The 14,554-nt window shown below is 40.3% G+C and overlaps 1 protein-coding gene, 1 long non-coding RNA gene and 1 other non-coding gene across 5 annotated transcripts in view; all 3 read right to left on the bottom strand.

Moving 5' to 3' along the window:
- LOC143284486 (neuroglian-like) overlaps positions 1–8,153 on the bottom strand; it is a 45,725-nt gene extending 37,572 nt beyond the window's left edge. For 2 of the 3 annotated variants that reach the window (XM_076591172.1, XM_076591174.1), the window contains exons 1-3: positions 8,078–8,153; positions 5,811–5,887; positions 66–171 (exon numbers count right to left, since the gene is read on the bottom strand). In XM_076591172.1, coding sequence (XP_076447287.1) covers positions 66–171; positions 5,811–5,868 — 164 coding nt within the window. In that variant the 5' untranslated portion in view covers positions 5,869–5,887; positions 8,078–8,153. Of the gene's footprint in view, positions 1–65; positions 172–5,810; positions 5,888–7,632; positions 7,654–8,077 lie in introns of those variants that run through there. The other variant, XM_076591173.1, reaches the window with a different exon arrangement.
- On the bottom strand, positions 1,063–2,870 carry LOC143284487 (uncharacterized). The gene is made up of 2 exons (XR_013055542.1): positions 1,954–2,870; positions 1,063–1,465 (listed from the first exon to the last, which is right to left on the bottom strand). It is a non-coding gene; the product is annotated as an uncharacterized LOC143284487 (long non-coding RNA).
- Positions 8,154–13,692: 5,539 nt separating the features above from the next.
- On the bottom strand, positions 13,693–13,774 carry Trnas-aga (transfer RNA serine (anticodon AGA)). The gene has a single exon. It is a non-coding gene; the product is annotated as a tRNA-Ser (tRNA).
- Between the last annotated feature and the right edge of the window lie 780 nt (positions 13,775–14,554).

Raw genomic sequence — 14,554 nt, 5'->3', positions numbered from 1 at the left:
AGGTTATATACTTTATTATGAATACATCTGAAGACTAGGCTATGGATCATTGCCTTTTGACTTACTCGGGTCGAGGAGAGCCATCTCCTACACATGGCAGTTCTACTGTCTCTCCAGCTTTGTAGAACACATCAAAATTGGGCTGGAGAAAAATGCCTGGTGGTCTTGTCACTGGACAAACAACAAAATGCGATTTTACCACAGGAAAACAAAATTATCAGAAAGGAAAAAACAAAACAACAGAAATTATAACTCTATACTAACAATTTTAAACAATCAGTCACTTAAAATTAATGGGCTGCCATCAGACACATTATCTTCCATAACTTCCTTACCTGAAAGCTTTAAGAAATCTTAACACTACTTGATGGTATCACTACAAAACTTTATGCAACATAATATTTTAAAATATTTTATGTCCCTATGATCATAAGCCATGCATGAAACATGTGATTAACAAATCTAGTTCAGTGAAAGGCTTTCATTGCAGACTTACATGAAAGAGAGCAAGTCTCTGCTGTTAAGGGGGGACTTGGCGTGCATTTTTCTAGTATTTTTGTATCTCGACTTCTACTAAAGCTATTGCCATGAAATTTTGCACATAGACAGCAAAGTGGATTTGGAGCTAGAATACAAAGTTTCAAATGTTCATGTTACATAGAAATAATTTTATGATTTTTTTTCTTGTTTTTGTGCTGTCGAAAACGAGTATGTCTGCTCCTCCTCTACAGTTTGCAAAGTTAGGTAGTATTGAAGCTAAAATCATAATCAATACAAAGGACATGAATAGAAGAGTGCAATAGACATAAATTAGTATGTATAAATGTACATAAATGTAAATACCATCGCCAAGACTTTGGAGAAAATTGACAAATGTAAATAATTATTTTTAACCTAATATAACACTAAAACTGTCCAAGATCCATACTTTCTAATGGTTTCATTGCACTCAGAAGCCATTTTTCCATCTAAATGCAAAATTTCAAGGCAATAGCTGTTGTAGAACTTGTACAGTAAAGGAGGGCAGTACATACGTATGGAATAAAAAGTCGTTTTGAGAAATTTGACTCCAAAGATAGAATTTAATGTGGACAAATGAAAGGAACAATTTTCAATAGTATTACTATCATTTTCCAATAATTATCAAGTATGATACCTTGTCAAGACATTCTGTACAGTTTTTTCTATGTGGCATTGGAAATCAAACACTCAGAACTGCCCAGGCCCATACACCTCCCCTTCTCTTTCTTGTCTTTCCTGGCGTTCCATGCGTCGCACCATCTCTATTTTCTTTCTCTTCTCTTTCTCCTTTTCTGATGATTTTCTGCTGGATTTCACCACCCTGGCAGTGTCCTCTTTCAAAACAAAGTCACCCAGAGTGCTTCCTCCCACAAGCTCCAGTTCCAGCATCACATCCAGCAGGGCCGAGGACCCTTTGTTGACCTCCCTCAGTCACCCTCAGGCTCTGAAACACATGATACATTACAGTACACTTTTTTTTGCACAACTTCATACATTTGTAACATATACACACTTCTGTACAAGCAGTCTTACACACACACACACACTGAACAAACACATAACCTGAAACACACACATGGAATATACACATCTCATACACATACACAATGAACAAACCCATAACCTGAAACATATTCAAACACACAGAATAATCACACAAACACACTATGAATAAACACATAACCTGAAACACACACTAATACACTGAACACACTCACAGTCACACACACACTGAATAAACACAACCTGGAACACACACACATTGAATAAACACATAACCTCTCACACACACCCCACGACACACACACAGCCCCCCACACACCCCCTCGCACCACAATCTAATTCTCTCCTCTCACACTTCACAAGGACCAGGAAGAAGTATGAATGATAAAGAAAACGAAAAATAAACAAAGAAATCAACGATCGACTTACCGGTTCTTTGCATTCTGGACACAATGCACCACTGGAATCGATGAGAGACTGAAGGCAGCTCAGGTTCATGATGATGTTGAGATCGTCACTTCTCACTTCTTCTACAGCTTCCTCTTCCAGTCTTTGTTTTTTGCTGGGTCCAGACTCATCTACTTCTTCACTAGAATCAGACACTGCCTTCTTTTTTGAGAAAAAGTCCTTTTTTTTTCTTTGAAGTAGAGGACGGGTATTCCATAGCAGACGACGTTGATGGAGTCGGCTCACAGGTTGTCGATTCGACCTCAGTTTGCTGTGATTGGCGGCTGGCTTTTCCACATTTCCCTTTTCTCTTCTTTGTACCAAACTTATGGAGTACTCTAAACTTCGTTCCAAACTTTCTTGGCATTGTAAAAAAGCAAAACTGTGCCTAAAACTGACAAAGTGAATGTCCTAGTTCGCTCACTTCGAAACAGACGCTATGAACAAAGATGGCGGATGACTGGAGTTTCGGCCAATCAGAATCATGGATTTACCCTCGTGACAGCTTAGGCCCAATCACCGGTTTATACACTGTTGTTGGGTGAGCCATTTCGTGCTTCGCGGAGCTCTCGCACTGAGGTTGTTTGCATATGAAATTAGGTTGACCGGAAAGAGCGTATGTTTAGCTTTCAAACGAGCGGTCACACACCTCAATTGGTAAAACGAAAGTGGTGGTTGCTAGGGTCTGAAGATAGCGATTTTTGTGATTCGACTTCGATTTCCGATAAATATTTGAGGCCACCTACATTAAAAAAAGTACAATTACACACACTTTTAAGCAAAATTAAAGCAAAAGACACCCAAAAAGTGTTTGTAGATATATTATTCTTTCAAAATTTACAATAACCCCAAAACACATTTTCTGGTGATTTTTCATCAAAAATGCATGCCAAGTCCCCCCTTAAGGCCAGACACAACAGTCAAATAACAACTTTTTTTTCTCTCTACGACTATTTCTCTTTTCTTTTTCTTTTTTGTCTACTAGATGTATCATCACTTGTGGATCACAAGAAAAGTGTTCTTAGATTTCTGTGAATAATCTATGGAAACAAATCAAAATGGACGCCAAACAATGTATCAAACAAATTGGGTTTGTGGTCCATGTGATGCATGCAGACAATTTTTGTTACATGGACTTGATACACAATGACATTATCTTCATTTTCACGTGAGATTGTGTTGATTCTTCAATTATTGTACTTTTTTTTTTTTTTTTTTTTTCAGTTTGGGTATTGCGAAATCCTCAAAATTTACAATGGGTAAAAAGATTGGAACTGCTATGAATCAAAACCCAGAGAATATTTTCATACAAAACTTCAATAACATGTCATAAAACAATCATGCAAAGTCTCATGGTTGTAGGTTAACTCATCATTAAGCAAGTCCAAGGTATGCTGTCAAGGCCAGAAACTTGATGACATGCATCAAAATTGAACAAAGAATTATCAATAAACACTTTCATGATTCAGCAAGCAATCTTTATTGGCAATTTTTTAATTGTTAAAGACATATTTACAGTGGAAAAACTTATGCATATGATAGAAGAGATGTTCAAGAATCAAAATCCATCAAAAACCCAAATCATGAAAAATCATCATTTCGGTCTCTTTTGCACTGCCATGTCCCCCCTTAAATGGGGGTCCAAATAACAAAACCATCAGGCTATCCAAAATATTTCTTCAATTATTGTTTGCTTGAATCCTGCTAATGTCAGAGCAACAAATTAAACAGCCTATCAAAAGATACATCAGTAATTAACCAGTTCAGTGCCTATAAGACTTCAGCTGATGCCCTACAAAAAATGTTGCCACAATGCCAATAAGATGTCCACTGATGTCATGCATCTATTCAGATTTTTCCTTCATCAGAGTTTGGTTCAGTGAACAGAAAGAGAATCTGAACAGTTGGTTTTTAATGTGTCTTATTTGCATACTCATTAAATGAGAATACGTCTGGTGGAGAACCCCTTTCTTTTTTATATTTCCCTAACTGGACCGTCAAGCAGGGCTGAAATGTGGGACTGTGTCATATACAAAAATAATGTTAGAAACTTTGTCCAGCTAAGAGTAAGACAGTGGTCCCAGTCAACAGATTTTCACAACTGTACTGGCTGTGCAGATGATTATGTAACGTAATAATGACGAGATGTATCTCTTTTGACTGATTAGTTTGATCGATTCTGACTCAAGGTGATGACAACGACAGTGATGAAACTTTTAGCAATATTTAACATTTTGTCCAGTCCATCTATCCAGACATCAATTTGTACTTGAATTTCTAAAAATGTATTTCTCCTGAATCCTCAAAACTCCCTGGAAATAGTGGGGAGGGGAACACCTTTTTACAAAATTCCCTGACACTGAATCTGAATCTGCAGAATCTTTTCCAGAAAGTTTCAATAGCTGTCAGCACCATCTGGGCTTTGTGATTTGAATGAAATCGGTGATGAATTTCATTATGTATTCAATTGTTCGTTCCCTGTCATTAAAACTTGCAGGTCAGTAATCGTAAATTAATATTTCCATCACTATCCAAATGCTCTAAAATTTACAAGCCTCATGAATACACAACATAAATCCAAACTCATAAAACATGCAAAATTTTTCCGTGTTATACTGAATCTGTATTCCAGAAATAATGTATAAAACTTGAAGTTTCTTTTTGTAGCCGTGTTAACCCAAGTGGTATATAAAGGGGGACGGTACAAAAATTTTTTGATTATAACTGAATTAAAGTGTGTGAAGGTGAAGGACACAAAAGATCCACACACAAGCCAAAGACATATCAAGGCCAGTCACAAAGGGTTTTTTCTATTGTTTTATTATACAATAGTTATAAGAAGAAAAGAAGATGAGCTGACAAGAAGACAGTGCAGTGATGTGTGATGCTGCCCTTTTGTGCTACACAGTGAGAGAGAAAGAAAGCAGACTATAGCCACAAGGAGGCTCAGGTGTGAAATGTGACCAGTGCAAGTACAATGGACATATCCTGGCAGTAAATGAAAAATAGATTTGATTTAATAAATGTTAAGAGCATTTGTTTAGAATGGGCTTTGCACTGACAATTCAAATGGCCTCACGCATTTTGCGCAAGTCGTTGAAGACCAGCAGGTTGGCTACAAAAAAGGCGTCTGCTCCAGTTCATGTGTGAAGCAGTATTTGTAAGCTGAGCACTTGGCTACATCTTGATGACCACACTTCACTGCATAATATCTCAACAGTCTTGTTGTATATTCGCTATATGTATGTTTGCTGTATGGGTAGTTTGTTATGTTTTTAAGTGTTCAAATGAATGGGACTGCAGTGAACCGATTTCCAAAACATGTTGTTATTTACAAGTATGCTTGTCTTTGCTTAAACACCCTCCCTGAGGAAAAGCTTGAATAAAAACTGATGAAACTGATCTAGCCAGCTAAAACCAAGGAACAAAACAAGTACTGTGAAGAGACAGTTTGACTTAGAACTTTTGTGAAGTCCGACGCAACTGGGCAAAATAATAACACTGACAACTGCACAACTTCTCTTTGGATTCTGTATAACTGAGGTAAAACACTTCATTAGCTAATTAGAACCAAAGCAAGTGATGACAGTTTCAAACTTTGTGAAGTCTCATTAGGATTGTGAAAACTTGTTGGCAACAGTAGATATTCCCCAAATCCGAATCAGACCGTGAGACCACATTCAATTCTACCTGTTTATTTTAGCTGGCTGAAAAGACTGACCATGAGATTGAGCTGACAGCTGGTTAATTTCTGGAACAAATTCTGCAGACTGATTTTAATATTTTTATTTTCTTGTGCTTCACATTCTATAACTCTTATTTTTCTTAAATCAACTCACCTGCAAGGACTTGACCCACCAGGGTCAAACAGAACAATGTTGTCAGTGTCTCCCTCATTGCAATTAATTCACATCATCTGAAAAAAAAAAACATTATTTTTACATGCACAACATTATCAATATCGGATTTTAAAAGAATGCTGAAAACTTCTAACTTAGATAAAACAAACTGACCTATTCCTAGAACTTCGTAAAAACATCTTTTCTATTCAGACGCGTTATGTAAGAAAGTTATCAATGCTGAAATTTCCATAACCAGATTGACACCAATTCAAATCTAAATGTTTTGTGGCCTTTATCTTAATATAGATTATAACACCAGAAAGCACAGCTTTTGACTTGACTAAATCTGAAGCCATTTCATTGCCTTCTATGTCACTGGATAGTCACAACATTTACCTTCATCCTGAGACACTTTTAAGTTGTACATGTTACACTCTCTTCAACAGTTGAAGTACAAGAGTCAGCACTTGATCAATATACTATAGGTCATTATGTGTGTCACATTATCAGTATCTGTACTAAAAGCACTAGAAAAGGACTATTTTGTGTGAATAAACAGTGTAACAAAACCTGCATCAGACAATCTAGAAATCAAATGTTCCAGTTGGAGACCTTGAGTTTAGTTCAAAGTTTCTATTCACACCTTTTCATTACCCCTTCACCTGCCATCAAGGAAGATTCACTATATATATCATATTATACCGAGTCATATTCTGTGATCCACATGACCACAACCAGTGTGAGGCAGGACCATGGTCAAAGCATTTGTTTCTGCTGTCCATTCCAAGTATAACATACATGACAGACAATGCAAGCAGCAATGGAGAAACATGAGCTTAGGAACTATGACCAACGTCATGCAATGCACATACTGACTGGTTGTCAATACAGTATCACACATCCCAGTCAAATGAAAAATAAAACACACTGGATCTCTGTGATGTTAGATCTATCATTGTGATGACGTTAGTTTCTGCCAACTGCTCTGAAAATACATGCATGACATGTGATCAATAATGAAAATGTCTTAACAGAAAATGTGATACTGTGACAGTGGATAGAAGTAGCTGGGCTAGGTGGGCATCGATCCTTGATCAATATGAAGCTTGGTGCTTCGCTAGATCCCAACGAGAATGTCATTTATGACAATATGGTAAGAAATAAACAACCGGTAATTTCTGAGGGTATTCGTCAGTAATTTAAAAAAATTTGTGGGAGTTCATTGGTAATGGTGTTGGGGTGACTTATCTGTGGGTCATGAGTTTGATTCCTGCTTGGACTTTTTTGTCACTAAGTCTAAAGACAGGGTTTATCACTCAGTATCAGTGAAACGTTCATGCCGACAGCGACAGCAAACTCAAGAATCAAGAAAAGCCCGCAATATTCCTGAAACGCCGGAACTGAAGTGCGCACAGACTTTCACTGAACGAAAATGGAACGTTACATCCGTTAATTATTTGGGTCCGATGTTGTGCTGCTCGCTGCAAACCGATCATGGATCGACGGACTGAATAGTGATTTGAAACTAAAGTGACAGGCCCACTGGTGCAGTTGGTCCAACAGACTTCTTTGTTTAACTTCAACATATCAAGTCTGTATTGTATTTTTTTTTTCTTTCTTTCTTTCTTTTAAGTAAAGACGTGCAAGTCAAATCACTGGTGTGCACATCAATGCGAACCCTGCTGTGTTGTTTACTGTAGCTGAAACTCTTCTCCAACCTTGAATTAAACAAGTACATAAAGTTAGTAAATAAAATGTAACCTGCGATTTTATGCAAAGATAATTACAAGTCCCTAATACCCTTTTCTATTTCTTTCACTGAAAATGCAGTAATTCATTCTTCGACTTTTCCGCATTTCCGGGTTTCGCAGTAAACTTGTCAGCGTAAGTAAACCGCATCACTGTAAATAGACGGTCGACAAAGCCGTCAATGAAAAATACCCATAGTACCTAGTCGCATAAACAGTTATTCTAATAGTCGTATTGTTTAACACAATTTAGCAGTATAAAATGACCAAAACCTGAAATATATCCGTCAAGAGCAGACTTTTCAAACATTACAAAATGGTGGCGTACCCCGGAAGCAACTTTGACAAACTCAATAAAACAATTTTGGTAACTAACACCTTGCACATGTTACACACTTAAAATCGCTGTTAATATTATGTGTTTTAAGGTGCTATCTCACTCCATGGAGTGAACGATAAAAGAACGCAAACTTCATCATAATCCGTTTTTAAACAAAAAACAGAATGGTGGCTCACCTGTCCGCCATTTGTGTCCAAACTGGGACAGCAAGGGCAGGTAACGAAGTGTTTGACAAGTGACACACCTGGAGCAAATGAAAACGATGGATCGGAACACGGCGTCATCTTAAATCTTAATTTTTCTTTCTGTGATAATGGCACACCTTATGGCGTAACAGCATAATTAACAATATTAGTCCCAAGCACGTAAGTGTACTTAGGCGCATTACCAAGGTTTTGTTGATGATATGATCCCTTGCTGTCCGCTGTGAAACTGATGGGAGTGTAAGTCTTCTGTCCGTTATGACAGACTTGTCATTTCATTAAATCTCACGAGAGCAAGATTTGTGCGAGTTTTAAAATGGTGTGTGTGTGTGTGTGTGTGTGTGTGTGTGTGTGTTGCATATAATTATGTGTGTGTGTGTGTCAGTGTGTGTGTGTGTGTGTGTGTGTGTGTGTGTGTGTGTGTGCCGTGCGCGCGCGTGCATAGATCAGTGGTGTGTGTGCGTGTGTGTATGTGAGTGTGTGTGTGTGTGTGTGTGTGTGCGTGCGTACGTGCGTGTGTGTGTGTGTGTGTGAGTGTGTCTGTATGTGTGTGCCAGCATAAGCGTACTTACTGCCCTCGAAAAAAAAAGAAGAAAAAGATTGATCTTTTGGTCGCGTGTCTACTGGAAGTTACCGGGATCTCTGCACGTGTACTGAGGTGTCTAGTCACGGTTCATAAAATTATGCACCGCAACTTGTGCGGCGTCCCTGCAGCCGGTGGGGATGGACCGCACCGCATCCACAACCAGTGCACTGTATCGGTCTTTGTGTCCAGCCAGATGACCTCAGCTGAGCCCCGGCCGGCATCAGTGCTGAAGAGTATATTGCCGGGGTCACTGACACGGATTCTTCATGGTCGTCAGTGAACTAGCTTGTTGACATCCCTCAAGGCCTGACTAAGCGCGTTGGGTTACGCTGCTGGTCAGGCATCTGCTTGGCAGATGTGGTGTAGCGTATATGGATTTGTCCGAACGCAGTGACGCCTCCTTGAGCTACTGAAACTGAAACTGTTGACATCGTCCCAGCACCGCGTATGACCGTGTTATCATAGGTGTAGTATGCAGCGTGGACATTCACTCCGTGTATGAAAAGCATTCCACATCACCGGGATACATGATATACTTACATTTTACCGTCATTTCCTGGTGCGCCGCGAACACTGATTCGCATTCCACATCAAGTTTCAACACTCCGGTGCATCGACCCTCCACAACCACAGGAAGGTATACCAAAAAAAAAAATAATAATAATAATTATTATTATTATTTTTTAAAAAGCAACTCCGCATCCCTAGTTTACTGGGGGGGGGGGGGTCAACGCTTTACTTCGCCAGGTAAAAAAATCCACATCCGTAGGTAACACTAAACTCCGAACATCAAACATAATAATTATATAAGCACCTGGAAAATCAATCCAAAATATCCCGAGGTACATGGGCAGCTTCAGTACACTCCATATTTTTACGGTACATTGAATTCTTTGTTCTGGTAACATGAACTGTGGACAATTAATTTTTCAACAAGATTCTGTGTGTGATCAATGTCCATGAAAATATAGCTACAAAAGTTGACAAACTGCATATCAATTATATACAGAACCATACACCAGTCAGCCTATAATCACTTTTCCATTACTCTGTCTCTGTCTGTCTGTCTGTCTCTCTCTCTCTCTCTCTCTCTCTCTCTCTCTCTCTCTCTCTCTCTCTCTCTCTCTCGCTGTGTGTGTGTGTGTGCGTATGTGTGTGTGTGTGTTTGCGCGCACGCGCGCGCGTGCGTGCGTGCAGTGGTTGTAAGCGATTGAGCGCTCTTGTTAAGCTTACATGGTGCTTTTACACAGGTTATTATTACTGTTAGATTCTGTTTCCAAACACATGTCAAGAATTTATACTCAAACGCACACATAAACTTTATATATATATATATATATATGTGTGTGTGTGTGTGTGTGTGTGTGTGTGTGTGTACATATGTAGGGTAAATCGGGGCAAGAAGCCCAGTCGGGGTCAAACGCCCACCCCCAAAATATCGAAGATCATGGTATACAGCTAGCCAATGACACTTATACCGTTTCCACTTGACAGCCGGGAAAACACACCCCAACACGATAATGTCGATACCAGTGTCTGTTCTTCATTCAAAGCAAAATTATTCCATGATATTGTTCTGTGTCAGGAATGTGTCAGCCGTTGAATCGTAGCGTCGAAACTGATATTTCTCCTTTACTTTTTCCTGGAAATTCTATAATCTAAGTGTTTTCAAACTGGGGCAAAACGCCCACAAGATGTTGGGGCAAGACGCCTACCAGTGGGCCTTTTGCCCCTTCACTGGGCGTTTTGCCCCCTGTGATTTGGAAACGATGGTGAACTCAGTCTTTCTTTGTGCTTCTCTCTGACTTCTGCAAGTGTTTTTCTTGATAGTTTAAAGCAGCACTGCTGTACTTGTGCATTCACGCAACATATAAAAATGAAATATTCAGTTTTACAGGCCATAAGACCCATCTGAACAAAGCAAAGACGATAGCAACAACAGGGTATTCAACCACACACTATACATTGGTGCTTTTTTTATTGCTAGAGGTAACCTTGCAGTTACACAGTTACGATCTTTAAGCATTCCGTTATATAAATTCTTATTCTAATAATCCTACCAAGCGATGAGTTTGAACAGAGCGACTGGATCTTGAAATTTGAAGGGAATCTGTACAAATAGAGGGGAACATACATTTTTACTCAAGAGTATGTATCTTGCGCGGACAAAAAAGGCATACGGCATCTTTCATTTCGCATCTTAACACTGGAAAAAGACTGGGTTCACCATTAGTTTCCCAACGCGAGCCATGCTGTTCAAAGGTAGTTTATTGCACCGTAAAGGGCAAAGTGCATTCATGCATGCGTGCGTGTGTGAGTGAGGGAGAAGTGGGGGAGGTTTACGTGCAGATACACCGCCTTCAGAACAATCAACAAAATGGCTGCCCATTCCCAAAACCACATGTAGCATCTGGGCCTTCATTGTATTCCAGTCAGCAGATGAGCACCATTCTTCCTCTCCAAAAACTGACATTCGAAAGGCCAGTGGGTATACAAACAGCAGAATCAGTGGCCATCATAACATCTCCACCGTACACAGCAAACATTCTCGAGAAACAGGCAAAGACGACTGAGGCCTTTCATCTCTTCTGGAGTGTAGGCTGTCAACAACAGACCTCCACAATCCCCTATCCTAGCTGTGTTCTTGCCTGTCTGACACGAGGTAAGGCCCATCTTTTTGGTGCCTGCCTGGAGGTGTCTTCGTCAAGTATTTTCTCGGTCAGCATATCTTTTTCTTCCTTTGGTGGTTCCATGTCAGAGCCTGTCTTGTGATGCTAGACGATGATTTTCGTCGCAGCGTTTGCCTGATCCATCCTCAGTTTCTTCCTCCAGATCCTTTCAGCTGACAATAGTGTCTTCTTCCATAGGTAGACGTTGCTGATCTTGTGTTGCCAGTGGATCTGGGGGATTCTTCTCAGACAGCTGTTGATGAATATCGGCACTTTGTAAAATGTATAAAATGTATTCTTTTTTCATCCTCCATCACCCAGTACCACACAACAGCGCATACTTCACGTTGGAATTGAGAAACCGAATCTTTAGTTTATTTGTACAGCACTCTGGAGCTCCAGATGTTCATGAGCTGTATTGACACCGCTCTGGCCTAGACAATGCACCTGAAACTATCTGGTGAATGAATGTAGATGACAATGCAACTCATTCGGCAAAGAAGACTTCTTCCAGGAAATAAATGTCACCTAAGCAGCAGAGCAGCACGACTGATACAAGGAAGAAATCTGGAAGAACCGCCAAAAGAAAACTGGAAGAGGTGAACAAGGAAGAAGATGATTGGTTCTGTTTAATATGTCGTCAGCCATGTATGACAGTCAGTTGTTTCCGACGATGACCATCAGAACAGCAGAGGAGGTAACTGCTGTCCCGACTATCTGGGCTAGAATTTTATTATACTGGAGAGTGTCTTGCCCAAGTTACATCCCCACTTTCTCGGCCAAAGGGGTTTCAGGACAGTTGGCGTTGGGACGGTTCCCAAAGGCCAACCAGCCCCCGAAGAGCCAGTGCAATTTTGCCTCCTAGTTTGAGAGTCATAGTCCTTCACAAAAGACTAAGCTGTAAGTGATTTCCCAGTGCATTGGAGAAACCATTGATAATACAGCTCTCACTTTGCTGTTTGTCCAACTGTAAACTTATCTCAATCTGTGATATAAGCTTATACATATACTGTCCTCAGCCATACAGTCGCACAATTCCTCGTGAGGTGTGGGTGCAGCAACTTATATGTGCCTCCAATGGGTGCATGAAGAACGTACCCCTAGATCTGTCCAGTTTGTCTGCCCTAACTGCGATTCTAGTGACACTGATTGATTTGCAAACCCGGATTCTCAAGCTTGCACAGAGAGAGACAGATAGACAGAGAGGGAGGGGGAGGTTTGCAACCTGTTTTGTTGATCATTTTTACTGTAGAATTTGCTTTTGACGTGATCATAATAGAATTGTCTAGACAAAGAGCGTGTCTGTGTGATTACTGGAGGTGGAGTGATAAGCTGAAAGAATGAAGGTTGTGTGACAGTGATGAGAGAGAGAGAGAGAGAGTAATGAATAAAGCTTATAAGCATTGCCAATTTACTGAAGTAGGCCCTGAGTTACAATCGAAATGCAACGTCATTTATACCTTTTTTGAGTATTAAGTTTTTAGATAGATCGAGGGGCAAAATGCCCGAAATGCTGGGGCAAAACGCCCACACTAGGCGCTTTGCCCATCACGGCTTTGAGTACATGCATAATTATCTATATTTGTTTAACCATCAGAGTGGATTTCTTCTACACAGTTTTGCCAGATGACAACACTCTTGTTGCCATGGGTTCTTTTTCAATGTGACAAGTGCATGCTGCACACGGGACCTCGGTTTATCGTCTTATCCGATTGACTTGACGCTCAGTTTGATTTTCCAGCGGAAGCTAAAGCCAGATCCTCACGGACTGTGTATTGGCAGATGAACGTCTTAACCATTCTGCCACCTCCTCGTGCCATCATCGGTGGTCACGCATGTGGCTCCAGAGCCAAAAGACAAAGCACACATACGGTTGGATGCCGGGTATGGAACACCAGCAAGCACGGGCAGGGGCAGACGCATCTCGATTTGTGTATCCGAACTCAAGAAGCTTCAATACTATCAGCAGTTGAAGTTTGAAACCGCCACGTCCGAAGATTTGCCCATTTAAGGCTGGCTTGAGGTAATTTTTGTAGCTCCTCTTTGGGCGTCGCTAGCTGCAACTGCAAGCTAATGTATTAAAATATGATCAGAATGAAAGATGCTTAGAAGGCTTCCCCCTCCCCATCCCCAAGAAAGACTAAAAACAAACAAAAAAGAAAAAAGAAAAAAAGAAACACCAGCAAACCAACCATAGAAACAGACAATGAACACAGAACAAAACAACAACAAACGAACAAAAAAATATAAAATCATACACCACGGCAAACACACACACACACACACACACACACACACACACACACTGAAGAAAAGAAAAGAAAAAAAAAAAACGTCGCCGACAGGATTCGAACCTGTGCGGGAAGATCCCAATGGATTTCTAGTCCATCGCCTTAACCACTCGGCCACGACGACTGTGAGAGCAGCAACCGAGGGCCAATAATAGGATAACCAACACTAATCGCAGTGACTCGGTCAGACCTTGGACCTTCACCAGTTACCATGGATCCGAGAGCTTTCTTCCGGTTCCTGAATGATACAGTGTACTACTACAGTACTGGGGAAAGGCAGTAACGCTTCGAAAATATATCAGAAATGTTTTCTTGCTTTCTTTTAATTCCGGATTGCGCAAGAGGTATTTCACTATTAGGTAGTGCTGTTGGCGATAGCCTGTGATTGTGGTATTGTAATATATTGCATTACACTTTTGTCACAACAGGTTTCTCTGTACAGTGTGAAATTCGGGCTGCTCTCCTCCTGAAAAGAAAGGAAAAGAAGGGAGTACTATTTGTTACAAGTGGAATCTCGATTAAAAAAAAAAAGAAGAAAGGACATGGCTTGCAACAAACAACTTGAAGTGACAGAAGACGCTATGCTTTCGCGATAGGAAGAAAGAGAAATAACCATTGATAAAAATAGTTTGGTATGCTGATGTTTTATTTGGCAATGGTGTCTTGGCAGAAATGCCTGACATGAAGGCCTACTGCCAGGCACAGCACAGTTTTGCATGATACGTTTCAGTTAGTTTCTCAAGGAGGCTTTACTGTGTTGGACAAATCATATACGCTGCACCACATCTGTTACGCAGATGCCTGACAGCAGCATAACCCCACGCACTTGTCAGGCAATGTGCGCATGCATTTCCCCATACCTAACAGCAGAGTTCTTCTACAAAATTTTGACGGAGGACAACAA

The sequence above is a fragment of the Babylonia areolata genome, chromosome 8, assembly GCF_041734735.1.
Source record: "Babylonia areolata isolate BAREFJ2019XMU chromosome 8, ASM4173473v1, whole genome shotgun sequence".
NCBI classification, from domain to species: Eukaryota; Metazoa; Mollusca; class Gastropoda; order Neogastropoda; family Buccinidae; genus Babylonia; species Babylonia areolata.
This window is presented reverse-complemented; position numbering and strand designations above follow the sequence as displayed.